The 25,724-nt window shown below is 31.1% G+C and overlaps 2 protein-coding genes across 3 annotated transcripts; one reads left to right on the forward strand and one right to left on the reverse strand.

Moving 5' to 3' along the window:
* Positions 1-11,645, forward strand: LOC114287077 (elongation factor 1-delta, putative (DUF936)). 2 transcript variants are annotated; one of them, XM_028230348.2, is made up of 4 exons: positions 1-900; positions 8,944-9,204; positions 9,275-9,366; positions 10,619-11,645. In XM_028230348.2, exons 1-4 carry the CDS (start codon positions 265-267, stop codon positions 11,391-11,393), a joined length of 1,764 nt encoding a protein of 587 aa, XP_028086149.2. In that variant the 5' UTR covers positions 1-264; the 3' UTR covers positions 11,394-11,645. The 2 variants fall into 2 exon arrangements, with proteins under 2 accessions (XP_028086149.2, XP_028086148.2); XM_028230347.2 differs by having other exon boundaries at positions 2-900; positions 10,601-11,645.
* Positions 11,646-11,935: 290 nt separating this feature from the next.
* On the reverse strand, positions 11,936-25,516 carry LOC114287076 (protein SOSEKI 1). Its single transcript, XM_028230344.2, has 8 exons — positions 25,262-25,516; positions 24,764-24,899; positions 17,560-17,714; positions 17,282-17,351; positions 16,998-17,110; positions 15,628-16,351; positions 14,556-14,663; positions 11,936-12,295 (listed from the first exon to the last, which is right to left on the reverse strand). The coding sequence occupies exons 2-8, from the start codon at positions 24,811-24,813 to the stop codon at positions 12,118-12,120; spliced, it is 1,398 nt and encodes a 465-aa protein (XP_028086145.2). The 5' UTR covers positions 24,814-24,899; positions 25,262-25,516; the 3' UTR covers positions 11,936-12,117.
* Positions 25,517-25,724: the final 208 nt, after the last annotated feature.

A 25,724-nucleotide genomic window follows, 5' to 3' on the forward strand; every position in this document is an offset into this window, starting at 1 on the left:
CACATCACATGACAACTCGCCACCTGTCCATCCCCCCCCCCCCCCCCCCCGCGGCATCTCTCCAATGACGTCTTGAGATTGGATACTTTCCTTCCTCGTCGTTTACCTCTTCTCCTCTCTCCATCCACATCCACTGCCGCCTCTCCACCTTCACCCACCTCCATTTCCCACCACCATCACCACCACCACCAATGGTGTTTTTGGTGCTGTGCTGCCATTGCCAGACCCAGTATCAATCCACACTTCTCAACTTCAACCACAACAATGGCGTCTCTCACTCCTGGCGTCCTCTCCAAACTCCTCCAAAATCTCGGCAACACTGTCGCCGGAGACCACCGTTCCCCCCTCTTACAGGTCATCGGAATCCTCCCCTCTCTCCTCGATGCCGATCCTTGGAAAACCAACGGTTTCTTCTTGAGAGTCTCCGATTCCATGCACTCTGCCTATGTTTCCATCTCCGATGACGATGTTGATTTGATACTCAGCGACAAGATCCAGCTCGGCCAGTTCATTCACGTGGCTCGGCTCGACTCGGCTTCTCCTGTCCCGGTGCTCCGCGGCGTGAAGCCGCTCCCGAGGCGGCGAGCTTGCGTCGGAGAACCCAAGGATTTGATTTCGAGCGATTCGCTGCCGATTCGGACGAAAGTTGATTTCTCTGAGAAGAAGAAGAAGAAGGGGTCGAAGATCGTGAAGAGAGCGGAGGCGAACACGAAGATTCGGAGGTCGGTGTGTGAAGATTCGAAGCCGAATCGGCTTTCGATCGAGAATGGGGAGTCGAAGAGGTCGAGGTTGGATTCGGTGCGGAGGGGATGGGATCGAATTCCGAGTACTACGAGGAATCCACAACTTGTATCGCGTGTGAAATCGAAAGAAACTACCAATTCTTCTAATTCTCCTTCTGTAAGTCTTCTTGTTTCATACTCATACATGCATCAATTTGTATATACACTAGTGGATGATCCGTGCCTACGGCACTTCAAGTTTAAAAAAAAAAAAAAAAAAAAAAAAAAATCACATTCAAGTTAATAAACTTCTGACCAATGAAAAATAAAAATTAAGACAAACTAATGTAGCGCTTCCATATTTTTAAAAATTTGCCACATTGTAGTTATCATCTATTCAATCCATTAATAATTCTTCATATTTAAGGTTAAACTCCTTACATATAGTTCATTATACACATATAGACAATTACAATCATTTTTAATTCTCTTGTCCTTTTACTTGTAATTAAAATATGAAATCAGGATAGATTTACTTCATACATATAGTTTATGAATTAATTTGAAACCAGATTTACTTAATACATATAGTTCATAAATTACTTTGAAACCAAAAAATAAATAATCATGCATTCTATATGCCTCAAGTGTAGTCCCACGTTAAACTTGGTTCAACATCTCTATATGCATTTTAGATATGATTATTTCTTATTGCCAGTAGCACACCACCATAAATGCATGATGCTTGAAAAAGATCAAAAGATTCATTTGCAAATCCAGTTGATCTTTCAAAGGGAATTACAGTCTCACAAACAAATATCTTTCAAATGGAACCATTTGATCTTTTCACGTTAAATATATTCATTCTATTCATTACATTATATGCATACATATGTGTATGCATTTATAGTATTTAAAGGAATGACAGTAAAAAGAAAAGGCTTTTTACGTTAGATACGCGTTGTTTCCCAGTTGTGCAATCCATGTTACCCACTTGTATATTCCATCACCTAACAGCCTGTAATTCAAGTGATCAAAATGAACAATAGAAGGGGTGGGAAAAAAATTAGAGAAAATTTTAAAGAGAAGTGGAGAGTGGTATTTTAAGAAGAGTCATTTGAGGAAGTAGTGCTTATATACCGGCAAAGAGGAAAGACTGAGTGGGTGCAGTGGTTATTGGGCATGTCAACATCGTTAATTCCTCTGTATCAAACTGATAAACATCAACCCAACTTCGATTTCAGTGACTGATGCTACATGAGAGAGAGAGAGAGAGAGAGAGAGAGAACATAGCCATTCAAAAAGCACCCAAATGGTTGTTACTCCATAATTTTTCTGAAATCTTATTGTTACTCCATAATAGCACATTAGGAACTACAAATTAAAAACTGAACTGATATTTGAACTGAACATCCAGTGTCATCGCCTAGATGTTAACAAAGAAAATTTTGGAAGAAGAAATGATAAAGTTCACAAATTACAATTTAACGATCAACTTAATGATAAAAACTTAAATTCCACAATTTAGGAAAGAGGGCAAAACTACCAGTTATGCCAAATCCACTTGGGAAAAAATAATAGTTCAAATATGATTCTGTGTTTAAGTAAAAAAAAATGTAATTAGCATAATCATGCTTGTATAAAAAACGTGATCTAATCAAAAACCCACAAATGAAACCAAATCAGTAGTAGAAAATGCTAGAAAAGTTATGATGAAATTCAGTCAATGGTGGCAAGTACTCCAAAACCAAATTTCAGTCATCACCACAACGTCTCACACTTTCAATTCAACTTAAAAAAATAACAATTTTCTATTTTGAATTCCACACAAACTGAATCCAAAACCAAACCAGTATAAAAATTAAAAATTAAAAAGCAAATTGAGATTTAGTTGAGAGAGGGAGGAAGTGAATCAACTATTAACAACTCTATTGAAGCTTTATTCAAAATCACTTAATAACAAAGGTTACATGCAAAAACAAAATTAAAAGTCCCAAATGAGCAATACTCAACAAAACAGCCCCATCCACAAAACTTTTTAGTTCAAACTTCCCAATTTCATTTGATTATTTAAGTAAAAATGATAAAATTTACAATGAAATCATGAAACTGTCCTATTTATACTCAAAAGACAGTATATATTCATTTTATTATTACCCAATACTATTAATTTAACTGAATTGAATCAATCTGACAAAGATATGAGCTATTGCACTTTGTTTTCTTATGCATTTTGTTAATTTCTTTAGACCAAGAATCAAACCATCTAATTCAAGCAATCAATCAAAACCACACACATATGCAGATGCCAAACTAATAATATAAAATTTAAGCTAAAGATGCACTGTTTTATGTCAATATCAATAACCTACCAATTAATAATACCAAGAACAAATAAAGATTAAATTCCACAATGAACATAGTTAAATCATTACACTATGAAAAAAATAGAATTTGGAAATCAAATTGAAAGCAGGCTAACAAATAGAAGGCTTCTCTGTTAAACCAACTAATAATAATGAAATTCTAAACAACCAATTAGAGGATTCTATGTAAATAAGAATACTTTTGTTAACTGGATGATATTACAAATCCAAATAATTAAGTTATGAAATTCAAAACCAATTAATTGGAATTTTTTTTTTTCAAATATTAATCATTAACACAATTTTTATAAGTAAATAAAAACTTGAAATTAAGTCATGAATTTGAATTTGAATAAAAACTTGAAATTAATTATTAATCATGAATTTGAAATCTTAGTAAATAAAAACTCCAACTTAACTTCTATAAGTATAAAACAAATTAAGTCATGAATTTACCTTTATATCTATAACTCATTCCTTAACTTGAAATTGCTTCCATTGGTAAAGTTTCGAATTCCATGGAAATTGAATACATTTGTACCAATTAAAAAAATCAAAATTGTATTTAGATATAACTAAGATAGGGGGTGTGAGTGAGTGGAAATCATTCCATTATGAATCTTCAGCCTAAAACAAAATCCAAACACACGTGGGCTCAACTGATGGTGTATGATGAGATTACAAATGTACATTAAATATTTGGGGGGGGGGGGAAATGAAGGTGAGAAAGGTTCAAATGAAAACCTTTTTGTACAATAATGCAATAACAACATGCTAAAAACCCCAAAATCCTGTACTAATATACCAATAAAAGCACGAAATAACAACCCATTCACATGAAAAATATATCTAAAAATCTAAGTTTGGGTGCTCACCACGAAAAAGTTATTGAACCCATTAAATATAAATTTTGAGAGAGAGAGAGAGAGAGAGAGAGAGAGAGAGAGAGTCACCACAAATCAACTATGTAGAGCATGTGTTGGTCTTCAAAATCAAAGAATCATGGAAAATTATTGAAATCAACTTCCAAACTGCCCATAATAGCTATCGCCATTGGTGGATAAAAGAAAATAATTAATTATCCAGAAAAATGAAAACCAATATAATAGCTCATAACTCTATATAAGCAAAAGAAACCAAACTAAAGCCAATGAATTTTAAATGAAAACAAAGCAATACCACAACAAATTATAAAATAGAAACCCCAATGGATTTTAATTGCCTTGAAAAAGTAGACTTTCATTTGGGTTTAAAGTTCTATGTATGGTGGCGAGGATCATCACTTATATTTGAACGAACTTGCATGTGCTCAAATCATTAGAATGTTATTATTACAACCAGAAATTGGAAGTTATACCTTACCTTTTGAAGAATTTATGGATAGGCGCAGAAAGATATTTGAATTGTTTTCTAAGGGATGACCAACAAAAGGAAACATTAAAACGTTTTAGTAAGAATGCAAATCAGATACTTACCAGAATGTTCAGATGCGAAAGGTTGTTAAGAAGTTTCACTTCTTCCTCAAGCTCTCTAATGTGAACCTATTGAGCAAATTTAAAGAAATGATTCAGATATATAGAAACACAAACACAATGCTTCATATACAAATTACCATAAATGTAAATAAAGCAATTAAATTGGAAGTGATTTTCAACTTTGAAGCACTCTTACTGCAACTGAAACATTCTTAGATATATACCAATACCAAAAACAATTGAAAAAAGTAACAATAAATAAATAAATATATCCAAAAGAATCACCATAAACAAAATATATCTTTTAGAAATGAAGGAGTACCAAATCCAAAATCAGGAAGAGCACTTCTCAAAATAATAATAATAATTAAAAAAAAAGTATTAAGAACATTATCCAAAAACAAAACCACTGCTTACATCCGTTGTGCACCACAACTCATCATCATTCTGCAAATCACTACTAAATAATGTTCTAGATAAAGCTTAAGTAAATACAAAAGTATTCAATAAATACCAAAAATATTTTGTCTAATTATGAATAAAAAATATGACCATCTATATTATTTTTGGCTTAATGTTAACAGTCAGGTTAATCGTAATGTTCACATTAACCCATTTAATGTTAACAATCTTCAACTCATTTGACTAACATGAAATAAAAATAGGTATTAACATGAAACCAATTTCTTCCTTTAACCCCCAATTTGATTTGCAAGAGAGCGAGAGCTTTGTTGGTGATGGTGGGGATGATGGGATGACAAAAAACAGAGTATCCAAATTTGTAGGGAAAAGATCAGTTTATTACTGATTCTATTCACAGATAAATTCAGCACTGACAATTGGAAAAGAAATTTTAAATCACAATAAGGAAAAGGAAAAGAAATTTGTACAAAAAAATTAATTTGTCCAATAGACTTGTAACATTAAATAATTAAATCATACTTGAAAAATTATTGAATATTCTTCGAATGCCATAAAAGTATATACATATGGTACTTCTGATCAATGAGATTGAAAAAATAAAAAATGAATGAGAATGACTTTATCTTTATCAAATTGACCAAAGTAGGTCAAGTCAATTTTGACAATTGCTTTTCTTGTACAAAAAGCCTAAGTTCAGGTTTGATTTGTTTTTGTATAATTTATTTTTTTTAATTCTGACCCATAATTTATTTGTTTAAGGTTTCAATCTTGTACTTTGAATTTTTTTTTTTTTTTTAAATGCATTCTCTTGGCTAAATGTTGATTTCTCATATTTTAGGAGAAATTAATAATGTCCACTCTTAAAAGGATGCACATCATATTAATAAAGTTTGTTTATTTATCCAAAAAAAAAAAAAAAGAGGATGCACATCATAAGGCACCGTTTGGGAAGAACTAAGCTAGGTTTTTTTTGGCTATTTTAGCCACAAAAGACAAAATAGGCTATTTTAGCCACAAAAAACAAAATATCACATCCAACCCATAATCATTACACTCTTCTCTCACAAAAAAAGTTAAAAAAGCCAAAAAGTCATTCCCAAACCAATTTTTAGCCCAGGCTAAAATAGCCAAAAAGCTAACCCACTTCCCAAACCAACCCTAAGATAGTTATGAATTTTTATGATGAAAATTACCAATGTGTGTGGTGTGTGTTAAAGTCAATTTGTGTGTGTGTAAATTCCATTGAAACATTTTATCAAACACTTAATAAGTAAGGAAGATAGAATGGTTATCGAACATTTTAGTAACAACCAAACGATAGTAATGGCACAACAACCATTCAATAGAGTAACTCAATACAACAATCCCACTAATTCCTACTAAATCAAAGTAAATGGGTTTCGTGGAACCCAACCAACTCTTTATATATATGTGTATATATACATAGATAATATATATGTATAAGAAAAAACACAAAATCCATAAAAGTATACACAAAATGTTACATGCATATAGAAAATTAAAGAAAAACAATACTCACAGTTTGATTTTGGGAATCGTTCTTTCTCTATTCCACTAATGATCAATTGATGGTCTCTATGGCTTCAAAGAAAAAAATCCGTAATCAATATATATACACACAATAATCTATTAAGAAAGAGATGAGAGTATTACCTTTATTTTGCAGAACAGAACACCCAACAAACCCATAATTTATTCGTTTAAGGTTTCAATCTTGTTCTTTGAATATATATATTTTTTTAATGCATTCTCTTGGCTAAATATTGATTTATCATGTATTGATTTCTCATATATTAGGGAAAATTAATAATGTCCACTCCTAAAAAGATGCACATCATATTAATATAGTTTGTTTATTTGTCAAAAAAGAAAAGAAAAAAAGGATGCACATCATAAAATAGTTATGAATTTTTATGATGAAAATTATCAATGTGTGTAGTGTGTGTTAAAGTCAATTTGTGTGTGTGTAAATTCCATTGAAACATTTTATCAAACACTTAATAAGCAAGGAAGATAGAATGGTTATCAAACATTTTTGTAACAACCAAACAATAGTAATGGCACAACAACCATTCAATAGTGTAACTCAATACAATAGTCCCACTAATTCCTACTAAATCAAAGTAAATGGGTTTCGTGGAACCCAACCAACTCTTCATATATATATATGTGTGTATATATACATAGATAATATATATAAATAAGAAAAATCAACAAAACCCATAATAGTATACCCAAAATCCTACATGCATCTAGAAAATTAAAGAAAAACAATACTCACAGTTTGATTTCACTAATGATCAATTGATGATCTCTGTGGCTTCAAAGAAAAAAACAAAAAAAAAAAAAAATCTGTAATCAATATATATACAATCAATAATCTATTAAGAAAGAGATGAGAGTATTACTTTTACTTTGAAAAATTACTTAAGAAAGAGATGAGAGAATTACCTTTGCAGAACAGAGCACCCAACAAACCCACCATTAGTAGCCGATCTGCTAATGAGATTGAGGCCGTGACTGTTGCCAGTGAGATTGAAGATGAAAAGTGAGCTCTACGAGTGAGAGATGAAGGAGACAACTCAATTTTGAATTTTGAATTTTGAATGAGGGAGAGAGAGAGAGAGAGAGAGAGAGAGCTGAAGAGAGAGAGAGAGAGAGAGAGAGCTGAAGAGAAAGGGATGGAAGGGAAGAAGAAATATAAGGAGAAATGTATATCACCGTAGGATGTATGTCAACAAACAATCTCAACCATTGAAAGATAATTTGTCTCTTGGACATTTTTGAGCTGTTGGATTGAATTAATCTAAGGGTTCACATTTTGACAAAGGGACAAAAGTCCCATCAAAATTCAAAAACTACCCTTCCTTGTTATATAGATATTTTTCTTTTGTATTTTTTCAGGATGTGTTTGGCTATTTCTGTTTTGTGTTTATATGGGGATGAAGTTGGGTTGCACTCTATATATCCAATTTATTGACATAACTCTTCTCTGTGTATATAATCAATAATATTTTTATTTTTTGTTTGATGCTAATAATGACATTGACAAAAATATATATATGCTTCTCTGCTTTAAAATGTATGTTTTGGAGGAAACTTTGATTGTTTAAATGGTCCAGCCTCTGTTTCACAATGAGATTTTTACATTACATTGTTTGTCAATAAGAATCAAGCACTGCTGCTGTATGATATACTAAACAAGTATATGGAGCTTTCGGGTATGCGACCAACTGTTTATGCTTCTTTCTTCTGGTGGTTTTTTATTGACAGGGTAACTTTTATGTGAATTTGATAAAATTTTCATTTAAAGATTCATCAAATGATCTTGATCAAGGGGTAGTTTTGTTATTTCACTTGAATTTTTCGTGGCAATAGGGCTGCTTTGTTATCTTCTATTTATTTATTTTTTCAAGTACTTATGGATACAGAACCCTAAAAATAAGTAATAACTTTACATGAAGGTAGGTTAAGTTAAGATTCCGCTCACAAGTATGAGTATAAGCCTGCCTGACTATGAGATTGACTTGAACTCGGCATACTAACTTTACTTACATGCGTGAGGTCTCTGTTTCAAGTCCAGAATGGCCCAGCTGCGTTGGATAAAAAGAATAGAAAAAGCATTTGACTCCTTCATTCATGTTCCACTTGGTTGGACCTTTTTTACAGTAATAGGAAGAATAAACACTATGTAAAGAAAGAGAAATCCTCTTTTTAACTGGCATAGACCCTATTCCTAGTGCATTTTGATGGGCATAATAAAGCCATCTAGGATTGGCAACCTTTGGTTTGGCATAGGGATGGTTGACGCTCTATAGGACAATTGTATAGCTGATTGTTACAAATGCCTAGTACACATGCTCCTCATTTGTATGCATTTTCTGCGATGATTAAAATTGACAACTTAATTTTGTGTTCCATATCAATCATTTTCAGGATGTCCAGTCCAGTAGGAAGGCTTCTTCTGAAAAAGATTCAGCCATGACGTGTCTCAATTTGAGCATTTCACCACTTAAAAACAAAAATCAGAACATTTCACAGAAGTCAATAAGCAAACTTGTAGAAAAAGATTTGAAATCATCATCTAATGGTCCTATACCAAGCCATCTCACTAAGGTGCCCCTCAGTTTCAGAACTTGGTCAGATCGGAAGATTTCGTGGGATTTGCTTCCGCATAGTATTCATGATATCGGGAAGGTATGCAATTAGATACATATCTAAATCTTGGTAGTATGCAGCATATTCATATAACCGATGATATGTTTAGGAAGCTATGGGTCATAGGAATCTTGCATTTTTGGCTGCTGTGCATGCACTGGAAGAAGCATCAGCTGCAGAGTGTGTCGTCCGATGCATGAGGTACACAATTTGTACATGCACAAGTTTTCTTGTCTTTAGTTTTGTCATCTTATTTTGATTATTATGCATAGCATAAAATTGTGAATGTGAAGTTTGGATATTTTACTGACACAGTTTGGTTTTATGCTATGCAGCAGTAGTAGGTTATATAGTTGGTTAAGTTGTATCTCATCTTGTCTTCTGTCAATATGCTATCCGGTATTTTGATCACTCATTGTTGATGACTAAAGAATAATTTTTCATTAGGAGTATGCTAATGAATGGGATGGTACCCAATAATAAATATAAAAAAAATAATTATATGCCAAAACTTTGTGGATATCATGACACATTAACAATCATAGAGTTCAAGAAATGTTATGAGATCATGTACATAAGCAGGCTCAGTAATGTTAATTTATGTGCACTGCAATTCAGGGATGTGACTTACTCTTCTGCATAACAAGTGTTGCATGATATGGTCTCAACTCAAGAGAGCCTTGAATCAATTAGCTACATGCACTATTTTATTCATTTAGCTATGTCTATGGCCATATCATTTAGTTGATCATATCTTTTGTCACCATCTTTACTTCCATTTCATCAATTTTCTAATCCTTGTAGACTTCTACTTGCAATCATTCACTCAGCTGTACCATTTGCATTTGTTGGTCTTCTTTCCACTTTGGCGAAACATCATAAATATCTTATATTCATTTTCTCTTTCCTCTCATGTTTTCACCCTCGTTTTCTCAGGAAGTCTAGATTATACTCTTTCCTTTTTTTTTTTTTATCCTTTTCTTAGTTTAAAAGGTTGTTCTCTTTGAAATCTAAGTAGTATGGACACGTGACACAACACAGACATGTTGACATGTAAGTTTTCAAAAATTATAGTACACGACCCATACATGACACATGCAAAATATTTTATATTTTTATTAAATGTCATGTATAAGGATAAATAATTAATATTTCATATATATGAATATTTATGTCAAAGATGATAATTTTGTAGCCTAAAGGGGGAGAATATGTATAAATTTACATTGTTGTTGTTTTAAAATTGGATTTCAAGTTATTTCATTCAAACTTATAATGTGTTTTATGTGTGTTGAAGTGTCGGGAAGTGTGCGATGAGTGTCGTGTTGGTGTCTGACACATTGTCGGACACGACACGTTACCTTCGTAGAAATGTTCATACTTCTTAGTTTGAAACCAATGCAAATGAGAATGAAAATTTTCTTTTTACTAGCAGTTTATTTTCTGTATCCAGCATGTTTGAAGAACTGTGCCAGTCTTCTCAGAAAGGTTCTGCAGGTCAACTAGTAGAGCAATTTTTAAACCTTCACAAGGGTATGAAGAAAGCAGCAGCCATTGTCAATACCTTACTCGGCACAAGTTTTCAGGAACCAAAAACCAGTGCTTACTCAAAGCGCCCACTCCCAGAAATCTGTGAAAATTTCCCCAATAAGAATGCCGCGTCGTGGGTTCTAGCTGCTGTGGAGACTGATCTTTCTAACTTCTGTTTGTTCAGAAAGGAAGACGAGAGTGAAAATTCAAAAGATGAGAAATCTCATTTTGTTGTCTTGGACAACAAGTCTAAAAAAGCTCAAGACAAGAACCATTCACCTCAAAATAAGCGCAGCCCTGGTAATCATGGAAGCTCCTTATCAGAGTCACGCGCAAAAGCGACACCACCTACATGGAAGCGTCTCTCGACCATGAAAAAAGTAGAAACGGAAAAGGAGTGGTCTAAAGGGAGTGGGTTGAACGAGGCAGCTAGTTTAGCAGAAAAACTGCTTTTAGTATCTCGGACATGGTTCTTGGACTATTTAGAGGATTCCTTAAACAAGGGATTTGGATTGAAGATCGGGGAAGCGGACTCTGAAATTGCAAGTCTCCTTAGGCAGCTTAAAAGGGTTAATCAATGGTTGGATGACTCGGTTACAGATGGAATTGGGACCGATGGGAGAATAGAAGGCTTACGGAAAAAGTTATATGGATTCCTATTGGAGCATGTTGATTCTGCTTTTGTTGCAACTAGTTAGTTAAGGTACAGACTGACCTTCATTGGGATATAGTTAATAAATTACTGACCAAGTTCAAATTGAGATATGATTGCTATACAGTTAGAAGAGCTTAGAATAGCGCAAAAGCTTCTGAAACTTTCTGATTTTGTTTTTTCCAACTGTATTTGTAACTTCCACTGATTAAGAAAAAAAAAATCAGTCACAGAAGACTTTGTTGTAAAACCTTACATTATTCAAGTGTATAGAGGAACTCAGAAGTTCATTCGGTTCCTTTGATGACTCTTCTTAGCTGCTTTTTTCCTTAGTGTTTTGCTTGTTGCATTCAGCTTGTAGCTGGATGAGAAGTTTTTGCAGTATTTGGGATCAGTTGAGAATGTTAGACTAAAGAAATGGTTTTCAAAGTTATCTTTTCTTAAATTATTTTTGAAAAAGGTTAATTCTCTCTTTTTTAGTACCATATCTACATATATATATATATATATATATATGCGTGGCCACATTTTATTTTTTTTAATTTTTTTGAAGAGGCAACAGAACTTCATAACAAGAGATCAAGAAAGGAATAAACTTAAAATTTTTGTATTTCCATAGATGACCAACTCCATATGCTCCCTATCTCCCACTTCACATTGAGAAAATATTGGAAAGACGGTTGAAAAAAGAACAAAGAGGGTTAATTCTATATCTTTTTCTTTTTTCACAAAATATCTCAGAAAATAAACTGTTTGTACTCAAAAATTTACTAGCTTCCATGAGCCAAGTAATAGCCAGAAACTGATTCTTCATAGGAACAATCCATTGATTTCCTTGGCTCGAAAGCAGAAGCAGCAGAACCGGTACCCTTCGCCAAGGATTTCATACCTCTACACGACTTCATGTGCGCGTGCATTTTCTCTGGCTTGAACATCTTCCCGCACTGCCTGCACCCATATAATATGCATGTTTTGGTCACTCCTTGGCTTTAGAAAACTCAAAATAATGAGATCATAGAGAAGACATAATACCAGGTTGATGGTTGATTAAGCATAAAATCACACTTTCCACCTCGAATTTAAGTGCCCAAATCAGACATAAAACTATAGTTGATTGTCCTGAAGTACTATTGTCAATAGGGTCTGCATTTGTCTAGTCTTTTGCATTTTGTACAGAGACATGAAACGAACTATGCCAATTTGTGTCACTAGTCTTGGAAGTGAACAATTTCAATAAGAGGGGCAAGCAAACCATAGAAGAGTCATGGATCAATGGAGCTTATAATTCCAATTTTGAATTATCAGTAAAGTTACAGAGACAAAAAGTTTACAAAAAAGTGAATTGTGTGACTTGAATTTATACTAGATTAAGGATCTTTTATTCTCTTATCTCAAATACACTTTCTATTTTATGAGTTATCTCACTGAGTCTGAACTTATAATAGATAGGGGAATTGAGATGAGGAGATAAAGAGAGAGTGAGACAAATGATCTCCTTTCATATTTAGTTTAGTATTATTGTTAAATCATATTGATTGACACAATTAATAATTGTAGCAATGAAGACAAGTAAAATGTGTAATTGTATACTGAGGAGAGCCAAATGATAAGGCAAGTGAGTCCAATTCTTGAGCCGAATGTAGGGTGACTAAGTACCTTCAATGCTAATAATGCTCTCAAGCTTACATCATTGTCAACAAATCAAATGCCAGCTTTAGAACAAGTAAAACCTTTGCTTTGCTCAGGGTTTGAACTACTAGTAGTAAAATATAAACACCAAATAGCAGGTTTTATATGCTTTAGATTCATGTTGATTTGTAAATTGTAATGAATCTTTAACCTAAAGATTCTCTTTTGCCCAATTTGTACCATTTGGATTGACCATAGTCCCCTAGAGTTCAGCCTGCTAAGCCTAGAAATATAAAAATTGGGTGTTAGTTATGAGAAAAAATAAATATAAAATTGGCATTTACTCACGTGGAAAATTGATATGATCTTGATTTAAATCATATCAGGCAAAAAATATTAAATAATTCATATGGTAAAAAAATCAGATTTTTACGAGTTATTTAAGCTTAGCATCCAAGTTGGAGCCCTGGCATTCACTTCCCCTATGTCCCACCCTATATGACAAAAAAAAAAATAAAAATAAAAAAAGAAAAGAAAAACCTATATTTAGGTATACCATTTGATATAGCACTTGATATGACACTAATTTCATTATTTGATAAATTTCATATTTTATCTAAAAAATATTTATGCTAATACTTTATGAAACCCCTCACATTAAAAATGATCAATACCATTTTAATGCCTTATCAAATGGTTACTTAGTGACACAGTCATTAAGAGACCAATAGTAACATGTGTTCCTCCTCAACTTAAAAAAAAATATTTTATAGTCTAAAATTCTGAAAATATTTTCAATTTTTTTTCTATTTTCTCCCTCTAAATTATGTATATGCCATTCAAAATTTTCTCATTTTTTTTTAAAAAATTTTTAATAACAAACTTGAAACATCATTAACTAAAGATGGACATATGACTGCCTATTTAGTTTTCAAATAAATCTTTAAAAATATTTTCTTTTACTCTCTGTTGTTTGACATTTTTTCATTTTTAATTTCATTTCATATTTCTTGAGAATTCTATAGATTTAAATGTTAAGATAATTCTATTATAGTGATATGTACAATATTAAAATAGTTTTAAAGTCTAGTTAGTTAATTTTTTACCAAACCAAACTTTGAATTTCAAACCAACCTAACCCTATAATTTCCCTAAATATTAGCCCCCTCATTCAAAATAGTGGCTTAGCCACTTATAGTATCCATGTGTGGTACCCAACTCTTGGTCACCCCAACATTACTCTTTCATCATTTATATATATACACACATGTAATGTACATATTTTCTAACCATAATAACTTTGATGTCTTAGGTATATATTTTTATATGTAAAATTATAAACTTATTCAATTAATTAAGTTAACCTAAACAAATTTAGTGATCATGTTCCTTCGAAAGCCTTAATTGATATTATCAATTGGATCAAATTGAGAAAAAAAACTAAAATTAAAAATCAAAATCAAACTAATTGAAATACAAGGACAAAAATGACACAAGGGCTAAAATAAAAGAACTACCAATAATTTGTCTAATTTACAGCAAAGAAAAACCAAATTGGATATTAGTTAGATAAACTTACGAGCAATTAGGCCCATTGATTGGCTTGTAAGCAGCAGGAATTGACTTTTGCTGATTATTGAATTGGCTCTTATTACGGTTTGAACTCTTTACTCCATCAAAGCTTTTCCTGATATCAATCAAGTTTATATACTAACAATCAACCAAACATAGCATGCAAAGAGAGTTCTAATCTTACATAACCAAGACTAATGTGACAAACCCAAAAGGTTAGTGTTTCAAAAAAATTGTAGGTCAGTTTAAATTTCTTGAAACGCTTATCTCTTTAATTGAATTCATGATTTTTAGCACGTAATTACCTAGTATGAGTGGAATGGTAGAGTATATGCATCTGGAAGACTAGTTGAGGCAAAATGTCAGATATCCTAATTATAAAAAAAAAAGGAAAGTAAGTTACGAATATAAGGGTTAGTTTGGAATGTTCTAAAAAAATTGCACTTTTTGACTTATTGGCTTATATGGGTTGGGTTTGGGTTTGGGTTGGGTTTGATGTGTTAGAGAGGTGATGTGATTTAAATAAGATGATGTGACTTAAATAGGATAGTGACTTTTTGACTTTTTGTATTATTTAGGTTACGTCAAACTTGGCCTAAATCTTATATAGAAAAACCCATCAAAATGATGTAGCAATAGCCTATAACATGTTTGAAATGATAAGCCATTTTGATAAAAAAAAAAAAAAAATTATTATTTGATTTGAAATTAATGGAAACAAATTCTGCAAATTATTTTTGTATAGGTTCTAGGTACATATATTTTTGTATGTATATCATTATTAAAAAAATCTGACAATAATATTTTTGCACCCAACAATACTACATACTTAGAAAACTATTTATAATTTATGAATACGATTAATTTAAGGTCACTCCGCAGTAAGTTTAAATGTAAACTTAAAATTTTAAAATTTTGTGAAATTTTTTCCATGTTCCCTTGTACTTTCTTTTATGTTACAAAATGTGTATAATTTATTTTATTTTATTTTTTGGTATCATGCGCATGCATGTCTCTCTAAAAAGAATACCAAAATGTAAGTAATAAGCATATGATATGATCAATGAATTTGAAATTACCTAGCATTGGGATGTGGCTGTTGTTGTTTAATCCAAGGAGTCCCAAAAACCCTCTCAGACCCTCCCAACTTGTCTTCTTTGCAAATCTCTGCAGTATTATTATCAGTACTAATACTACTATTCTCATGCATCTTACTTATGGGTTCATAGCAAGAAGAGCTCTTCTTATCTCTCCTGTTGATCATCACCAAAGCCGAATCATTCGTGTCCACTGCACCACATGTGATGAAGCTTCGAAACATGTTAGTCGCTCCACCAGAGTAGCTCTTATTCTTAGAGAATGATGACGATGATGTTGATGCTGATGTTGATGAAGCCGGTGTACTAGGGTTCACAACCTTCTCGTTCTTATTCTTATTGTTCTTGTTCTTGTTCTGATCGTACTTTTTATTCAAGAGAATCGAATAAAGAGGAGAGGAATTTTCAAACTTGTCTAGTTTTGTTGTTTCTTGTTTGCTAGAATCTGAATGCTTCTCTTCTTCGAGCTTTAGTGAATCATCGGTCAACGTGGAGGTCTCGGACCCAAATGGTGGCGATTCTTCTTCTATTTCTGAGGATGTTGTTTTTGTGGACACATCAATTGTTGTTGTTTGTTGTGGGTGTTGTTGTTGATGTTCATTTTGTTGTTTGGATGTGGATTTGGTGTCTCTTGCATCGGTTTTGTAGGTTGAAGAATACTCTTTTTGGATGGAATCTTTCTTCTCTCCATGTGATCGAAGAAGATCTGTTGTGTAAAGGAATTGAAGTTGAGATCTATATTCTTTGAAATAAAGTTTTGAAAATGGAAAATAATTACTTTTTGATACTACTTTCCTTCTATTAAATATGGATTGGCTTAAAGCAAGAAGTCAAGGTAAGATGATTTAGTTCTCAAATCTTTTTTTGCATCCTTCTAATGTATTTTTAGTCACATGGTATAATAGAAATTTCAAAATGTAAAAATCTCGAGATACAAATAATTGTACAATCGAAAATATATCTAGAGAAAAAGCGAAAGGAATGTAAAAAAAAAACTTCAATTGGTCAGGTTTGTAAGAAGCTGGTGCACCACTTTAATAAAATAAAAGAGAACATCACCATTTTATGAGAAGTTTTATTTACAAATAGTAAATTTTTCATTACCCCACAATATATTTGTATATTACGCAAAAAGTTGTATAAATGACATTCTTATTTTGGATAAATTAAATATTCCTATTTTATCTCTAATGTCGAGATGGAATGGTAAGTGTGCCCTTACTATTAGGCGTACATATGGAAACATTTACTAGATAATTTCTTCGAAATTGAAAACGGAAAATCCTATCAAAATGGGTAATTGACCAGAAAAAATAAAAATAAAAATTGAGATTGATAGACACAATCATTACCAAGATTGGAAGAGGGAATTTCGGATCCTTTGAGGACATATTCATTGTCCGAGATTGGAGTTATGAGATCCTCATCCAGTAAGTCTTGCCATAGATAACCTGTCTTGTACTTCCTACACCCAAAAATTTCCATATCAATGCTTCACATATATATGCACATATTTATACTTATATGGCAATTCATATTAAAATTTACATATTTATGTAAAGAATAATAAACCTCCATATGAAATGAATGATTTTGAAAACATAAGCAAAATTTGAAAGGTAATACATTTGCTAACCTCTTGTAAGACCAAGCAAATGATTCAGGCATGTCCTTTCCTCGCAATTCTGAAAGCCATCTCTTAACATCTTTTTTTAAGAAGTACAAACCAAAATCCATTAGCATACATGTTTTTGTTTCCAATTCTCAAAAATTTTGAAAACAAAAACACAGAACAAGAAACAGAAACGTTACCATGCATAAGTTCATATATATAGACAACATGGTAAAACAAGAAAGCAATTTTATATCTTTATTCTGTGATCTATTTTTGTATTCTTAGACTTATTTACATACCTCGCAAACGAACGCCATTTCGGGAGAGATGGCGGACTCGGATGAGATGGGGATGCTCAATCCGACCTCGACGACTGAGAAAATAAATGATGTGAATTCTTCTTACTTCACCTCCACCACCACCACCACTACCGGCTTGAGCAGCTTCCATTCTTCTACTTAACATAAAATGCCACGCACCACCAACGACTAAGAAACATCAGTACAGTTTCTCTTCTTTTTAGACAAATCCCAAATAAATTAAAATTTTAAAAACAAACAATTAAAAAAGAACATTAAAAACAAGAGAAATATTTGTCTATGCCGGCCTGCTCTAGGAAAAGCCAAAATCTATTAAAAAATAAAAACACTTTTGCAGGCCTAACATACATATAGAATATACACACACATAAAATATGTGAAGAAATGATAAAAGTTTGTATGAAAAGAGTATAATTGGATTTCGAGATAAGCTAAATACTTACTTTCTAGCAGAGAGAGAGAGATAGAGAATGGTACTTAAAAAGGAGAATTGAAGAGTAGATTTGTAGATAAGCTAATAGGGGAAACTTGGCAGCCCAAGATTTTTTTACTGATTTCCCGCGATATGCTTAACTACATTGTTATGCACTTAGGAAACTTTTGACCATGTCCTTTTATTCTTAATTCCAAGAGATGATCCATCCGGGTCGGGTTACCCGGTTTTACAATAGGTCAAACAGTACGGTTAGATTTGATTCTGCAATGGGTTTGGTTGGACTGAGCAAACACCAGCATGAGCCCAAGTCCAAATTTATCTAAAAGAATTTGGATTGGGCCTAAGTCGCCTAAATTTAATACCAAAACAAAATTTATAGGTCGATTCTATTAACTAAACTTATTTATTTATAAATTTTACTCATTTTTTCACTAATCAATATCATTCAAAAAGTATTAGAATAAAATAAGTATTTTAAAACTTATTAAGTAGATTAAAAAAGCATACAAGACCCATAGATATTTAAGTCAATCGCATCAGATTGATCCATAATTTACTCCAAGAAAAAAAAGGGAGAAGTTACTACCAGTCTTATGGATGTCAAAAAAAAAAAAAAAAAAGAAGAAAAAAAAGAAGATAAATTTATTACTTTAAAAAGTATAATTGAACACTAATTATACTTTTCATATCATATTTCAATACAAACTAACAAAAATAAATCAAAACTCACAAACAAAATCTAAAATGTCTCAATTATTTATTATTTTTATAAATTTCTTAGTATGATTATCAATACCAAATGATCATTCCACAAGCACCGAAGATACATCTAAAACCTCTCAATTTTTTTTATTATAAAAATAACAGAAAAATAGGTAGAAAAATTCACTCAAAACTTATGAGTAAAAATGCATGCAGTCCATAGGATTTGTTGATAATTACCCAAAAAAATTATCTCCAGTTGTCTGAAACCAATAAATTATACCTTTTGAAAAATAGATAAAAAAATCTAAAATTTTACAAATATTAAACATGATACAAAAATTGGTTTTTGAGGTGTTTGTGGTAGAATATGTTACTTTATGGTATAATTCAATCTAATGGTAAGGAAATACCTAGTACTTTTTAATATATATTTCATATTTATTATATAATATATATATATATATTAATAATATCTATTTTTGAATCTTTTGGGCTATTTGGCCCAAGCTCCAATTTCTTTGGATTTACAATTTATCCAAAAGGATAACAACATGTTGAAATTAGCCTAGTTGTCTATCTGTTGAAATTTACTAAATTAATTATTTATTGAAATATTACACATGTCACTCATTCAATAGGTTATCTGTTAGATATCACACATTTCTTTACTTCACCACCACTACCTCCTACTGTCACTGTCGTTAGTGGCTTTTCTAGCTAATTTTTCAGAATCACCAAATAAAATTTTATCTTGGTTCGAATGCCTTATACCCTTTGCTACGGACTTTTCACCAATTTTCTTTATAATAATAGAATTTAAGTTACTAGGACTGCAAGAGTTCATAAGCTTTGTCTGAATTTAGCAAATTTTGGTTTAGGCCTTATTCCGTAACCAAATTTAAAATTATAGTGTCAAATTCCTAGAATTTTGGAAATTCCATTAGGATTGGACTCATCCAAGTTACAGCCATTTTCCCATAAATTCAAAAAAGAAAAAAAATCAATAAAAGATGTCTGAGCAAAAAACATCATTATTTTAGAAATACATCCCAATTAAATTGGCACATGAACCCAAAACAATAATATGCGGATCCAAACCAAAACTAAAGAAAACCAAAACAAAGCTGAGCTCACCCAAATATATGTTTAGGATTTTCTTTTTGATTTATTTATTTATTTTGTATTTTTTTCATTAGTAAATTTTTTATTTTTTTATTTGTTATGCTGAACTTTTTTCTTTTTAATTTTTTAAAAAAACTTTAAACTTTGGGATTCTACTGGACGAGGCGTAAAAGTTTTTAAAAAAATTTGGAAATAGTCCAGAAAAAGAAAGCCAAGAACAATTGAACTTTTAGATTTTTTTGAATTTTTTTTACTACTTTTCTACACAAGACGGATCGAAAAAATAAAAAACTTGACATAATTTTAAAAAATTATTACAAATAATGTGATCTTGTATTCAAACACCATTCAACTGAAAGACAACCCTATCATATCAATTCATCAAACACAGAAGAATCTCTAAGACCATCCTTAATATAGTTGACAAAATTTTGGCATACCATGTAAAGAAGTGTTCTTTTTTTTAACCAGGGATTAATTATAAATATAAAAATAATTATAGTAAACTAAATAATTATAATCTAGCAACACATATCTAAGCGCTCAACAACCAGGACACAAAAATTATCTAGTTTTGTTAGTGGCGGAGTCAAGAAATTAAATTAAAAGAGGCATTTGTTAATTACAACATTAAATTTTTTTACAAAAATATTTCACATAAATTTTTCGATTGACTTCAAAAAAGATTAAAAAAAATAATGTTATTTGTAATTAGTGTATCATAGATAATATTATAAAAGTCATAGATATGTAGTTTTAAAATAAATTATATAATGATAAAGTAATTTTTATACAAAATATGCGTAAAAATTCAATATAATAGTCATACCACACCATCATTGTCATGTGATATCACCAACTAATAGTAAAGAATACATAGAGGATGAACCTTATATGTCAAATGTAACCAATAATTCAATAAATTTCATATTTTCATTAAGATTGATTATATTTGCATGTCAATAATGATAACTATTACCATTATATTGGAATTTTTATAAATAATAATATCGTAATCTATTTATTTTCAATCAAAACAATCATTAAAAATGTTATTGACATTTCACTCTAAATAATATTTTTATAAATTTTTTTATTTAAAATATTTTCTTTATGTTCACAAAAAAAAAAAAAAAAAAAAATCCCAAAATTCAGGAGGGGGCTCGTGACCCCTAGACCCTCTTTACCTTGGCCCTGGTTGAGGTCCTTTTTTTTTTTTTTTTTTCAAAGGAAGAGAAATAATTAGTGTGTTTGGTTTCAGTTTTCTGAAAATTAAGTTTTTATGTTTTTCATATTTTTTTGTTTTTAGTAAATATTTTTTAAATTTTAAGTAAGTTTTTTACTTTTAGATGTATCTAAATAGTAAAATATTTGTGAAAAATATATTTAAAAAAATTAACAAATACACAAAAATACAAAAGATGTACACTGAATTTTCATATTTGTTTTTGTATTTTTTGGTATTTAGTGTATTTTTTGAAGTTTTTTTCATAAATATTATATTTTTTAAGTGTATTTATGTTAGGTGTGTCTAACACTCAAAAAAATTAGGGCAAATTACATATACCTCCCTCGAGATTTAGCTAAATTACAGATACCCCTGAGGCTTCAGAAATTACAAATACCCCCCTGAGGTTTATATTTTCATAATAAATTGCCCCTTGAGGTTTATATTTTCATAACAAATTGTTCCTTAATTTGTTATAAAAATATAACTTTCAGGGGGTATCTGTAATTTTGCTAAACCTCAGAGGGGTATATGTAATTTGCCCAAAAAATTACTTAAAATATTAAAAAAATTCATTAAAAACATTAAAATACTAAAAATAAAAAAATAAAATTTTCTAAAAACAAACAAAGTGAATATTATTAAGAAACTGGAAACGAGCCTAGTGGCCCAACATCAGACTGGTGAGAAAGCAAACTTGCAAACATCAATTTGGGAAACAGTCTTCCCAAACTCGAGTATTAAAGGCAAAATAAAACACGTAGGAAATTTCCCCTATATGAGTTTTTAAAATGTAGATTTTGAGTTTTTAGTCCATAATTTTTTTAGTGATTTTTTAAAATATTTTGATAATTTTTTAGATATATCTAATCTAGATGTATTTAAAAAATAAAAACATCTGTGATGGATTTTTTTTTAAATAATTCAAAAAATTCAAAAAAAAAATAATATATTGAATTTATATATATATATATATATTTTTTTTTTGTATTTGTTAGTATTTAGTGAATTTTAATTAAAAAAATATATAAATTTTATACTTTTTAAGTATATTTAGATTCAGTGGATCTAGAAAATAAAAAATATTGACTAAAATATTAAAAAAATTCACTGAAAATAAAGAAAAATACTGATTAAAAATTCAAAAATTGTATTTGAGAACTCCAAAACTAAACGAAGTGAATGTTTGCTCTATTTGTTCTTGAAATTTTGATGTGATTACACAAGGATGAAAGACAAACGCCGAAGAGGAACTTGAGCTACTAACAACAACATCATGTTTGTTATTTCAATGGGAATGTAGGTGAGAGGAAAATGTTTTGAATACGAATAGGGTATCAAATGTATATGTTATTTATTATTCTCCCAACACCAAACATAAATGTAGTGATTATACTGTAAAATCTAATTACAATAATAGAAGGTACATCATGAAGAAAATATCATGAAGATGATCATGAAAAATTTTTTACTTTCAGATTATACATACAATAAAACAATACACTCTAATCAAATGATAAAAAATCTTCATGATACATTTTATGATATTTTTTTAATCATCCCTAATACTATTATATATCTTATCCGTGTACAAAAATTACACAGGTGAGAGAGTGTAGGACTCCAAAGGTTTCCTCTGCAACTTTTGTTCCTTCAGATCTGAGGATAGTGAAATGAAAGTTCACTTTCCTAAAAAATTGACAGTGAAATTTCACTGTTTTGAAGACAGTGATGCAATGAAAATTTTCAATTCGTTTTCTATAATTTCATACTCATCATTGGCTTCGTTTGCTAGACTAGATCTTGTTTAGAGGATTTCAAAAATACCAATTTGAGAATAGGGTTAGCTGGGTAGTTGGTTTCGTTTTCAACGCCCCTTTTCCTACGCCACTGCATATGCCTCGGCTATGAAACCCTGATAGAAAAAAAAATAAGAAAATGAAAGAGAGAGAAAGATTTGAGAATAGGTTTAGCTGGGTAGTTGGGGAGTGGTTGAGTAGTGGCAGGGAAAGGTAGCAGGAGACTTGGAGGTGAAGGTGGGCTAGAGAGGAATGAAGGTGGCGAAGATGGGTTGGAAAGGAATGAAGTGGTGATGGGTTAGAGAGGGACGAGTGAGTGTGGAAAGGGCTGATGAGGAGCTGGGGTGAGTGGCAATAAGGTTAGAGTTGGGGTTAGGAATTGGGAGTTTAGGTATGATGGAAAAATTGGAATTTTATAATGAGATAAAATTGTTATACAAAAAATATAAAGGAATGAAAGTCCAAAGAAAAAGATGGAATGTTGTTAGCAACAACCTTTTGTTCTTATCGTTTTTTTAATACAATAAGTATGCTTCATCCAAGTCTCCCTTAATTTTAAAAGATGGATACTTTGTATAATCTGTCCCATAGAATAAGCATCTTATACTAATTTCACTTATTACTTGAAGGGGCAACTAACATCAAACCAATTTCAATCTACTTCAATGAATTTCACTATATAGGACATGGAGGTTGGGTGACCAATTCACTTTCTTCTTGAATAGTATGATAAATGGATTGGTTGTTCTATTCCCCACCTTGCATTTATGCTCTCATTGTTCTTCCATGTTCATATACAGTGCTTAATTAAAGAAGAAATGGATCATATTGTTGCCTGGTTATATGCCAATTGTTTTTATTTAAAAAAAAAAAAAAAAAAACTTATTGGATTTGATCAAATAAAAATGCATCGGTGATTTCATTTGATGGCTACACCGTAGCCGAAATGTAAGCTAATTGAGGATGTAGGATTGTGACAAGAGCCATTATATGAACTCCGTGAATGAAATAAACTTTTAAAGATAACATATAAGTTGGTTAGGTACCTACTCTAATCATTTAATCTCCATAACCAACAATGATATAAAAAAAATATAAATAAATTTTTTTCCACCAAGTTAATACTAGATTCGAATACATTATTCCACATGTCTAGTGTAGAGGATTAGGATTCCCCACAAATTTAAATTTTTTTTTTTTTATTAATTGGGGGCCTACTATGATCTTCTTGTGATCATTCACGGGTCTTAGTTTGAAGTTGAAACAAAATGCCATTGTTTTGTGGTGCGAAGTTTAAAATAAAAGAGAAAATTTTATTTTATTCCTCGACATTATTCTTTAAAAATTAATTAGATAATTGTCCTTTTAATTATATCAATTTTACACATTCACTATTTGAATTGTGATCAATTTGATCCATGCCATCCTCTACCATCTATAATAAGATGGAATCTGCTGATTCCAAACACTTCTTTGGAAGGAAAATAAAGTGTTTTCAGTCTATACATATGTAAGAGGCAGCCGCAACTGTAAGTTATATTAGGATTCTTCATTAGTTTATAATCCACACTGTAACTATATCCCACGTGTAAAATTGTTATACATAGATAAGAAACAATACATTTTCCATCAAAAGCAGAATTTGGAAGGCTAAGTCGGCATATTTTATATTATTATAAATGACAAGTTAAATTATGTACGTGTGGCTTCTAAGTCATAGTCTAGACTTAGTAAAACACTTGTTCTAATCCAAAGTCACCGATTAAAAGTTCATTCATAATGATGTGAAAAGAAAATTGAGCCTTGTATCATTCAAGGTATAACAAATTAAAATCGATACATATTATACAACATCATAATAATGAATTAATAATAAAGGAAAGTATATCTAACCTTTTAGCCATTCGCTTCTTCATAAGCTCAAACTCCTCACTAAATTCCATGTTTTAACTAACAAACAACAACCCAACACTTTTCAACTCGGATTTCTCCTCTGTTCCTTTCTCTTCCTCCGACTCTTCTGCCACTTCTGCATAATCAATTTCAGAACAAAACAAAAGCATTGTGACAAGTATAAATGTTTTTAAACTTTTGTCTTTCCATTTCACAATGAAAAGTTTGGAAACACTCGCTGTTTTTGCAAAAACAATCCTCAAAAATTTTAAAAATAAATAAATAATAAAATTAGAAGTGTTTTCTCGAAAACAATTTTCAGAAATGGTTTGCCACTTTTTCTGTGTTCATAAACAAAAAACAGAAAGTACCCTGAAACTGTCACCGAACAAGAACTAAATCATGAAGAAAGCTAGAAAAATTTAATCGTGAGAAACATGGAGAGTAGTAACTTTCCAGGAAAATTATGATAGAAAAAAGAGTGATGAACTATCTTACATTTTCTTTCAATGATATATATCCAATTGTCTGAAACCCAAACTTCTCTGTAGGTCAGAAACATCCAATTATTCCCAATAGAAACTCAATACCTTCCTCGTACAATATATATCATGTGTATGTACAATATATATGTAGATTGTAGAAGGAAGAAGGAGGATGAGAGGTCGTTGTTGAGGTAGCTAAGAGGAGTTATTTGATGTTGAAATCTATGCACTACTTTCCAACATATAGTGCGTGCGTGCCGCTTCAGCTGATTCCAACACATTCTCTTGCTAGACTAAACCAATATGCTTCTTTGTTTAGAAGGATAGTAGGATAAGAAATGTAAATGGCAGAAAGTGAAGTGAAAGAAAGAAAGAAAAAAAAGGAAGAAATAAAAGTTTATTTTCTTGTATGCGTTTAAATAGATGAAAATTTTAGTAAGAAAATGATATAATCACTGCATAATAGTGAGTTGTGG

The sequence above is a fragment of the Camellia sinensis genome, chromosome 2 (assembly GCF_055761805.1).
Source record: "Camellia sinensis isolate YWXY chromosome 2, ASM5576180v1, whole genome shotgun sequence".
NCBI classification, from domain to species: domain Eukaryota; kingdom Viridiplantae; phylum Streptophyta; class Magnoliopsida; order Ericales; family Theaceae; genus Camellia; species Camellia sinensis.

What these genes read in the sequence shown, in the direction of transcription:
- LOC114287077 (XM_028230347.2), top strand. Translation starts at nt 265, where the DNA reads ATGGCGTCTCTCACTCCTGGCGTCCTCTCCAAACTCCTCCAAAATCTC. An exon ending in GTATTCATGATATCGGGAAG is followed by an intron (nt 9,205 to 9,274) that starts GTATGCAATTAG and finishes TGATATGTTTAG; the next exon opens with GAAGCTATGGGTCATAGGAA. An exon ending in TGTGTCGTCCGATGCATGAG is followed by an intron (nt 9,367 to 10,600) that starts GTACACAATTTG and finishes TTTTACTAGCAG; the next exon opens with TTTATTTTCTGTATCCAGCA.
- LOC114287076 (XM_028230344.2), bottom strand. Translation starts at nt 24,813, where the DNA reads ATGGAATTTAGTGAGGAGTTTGAGCTTATGAAGAAGCGAATGGCTAAA. An exon ending in AAGAAGCGAATGGCTAAAAG is followed by an intron (nt 17,715 to 24,763) that starts GTTAGATATACT and finishes TATGTTAAGTAG; the next exon opens with AAGAATGGAAGCTGCTCAAG. An exon ending in AAATGGCGTTCGTTTGCGAG is followed by an intron (nt 17,352 to 17,559) that starts GTATGTAAATAA and finishes TCTTAAAAAAAG; the next exon opens with ATGTTAAGAGATGGCTTTCA.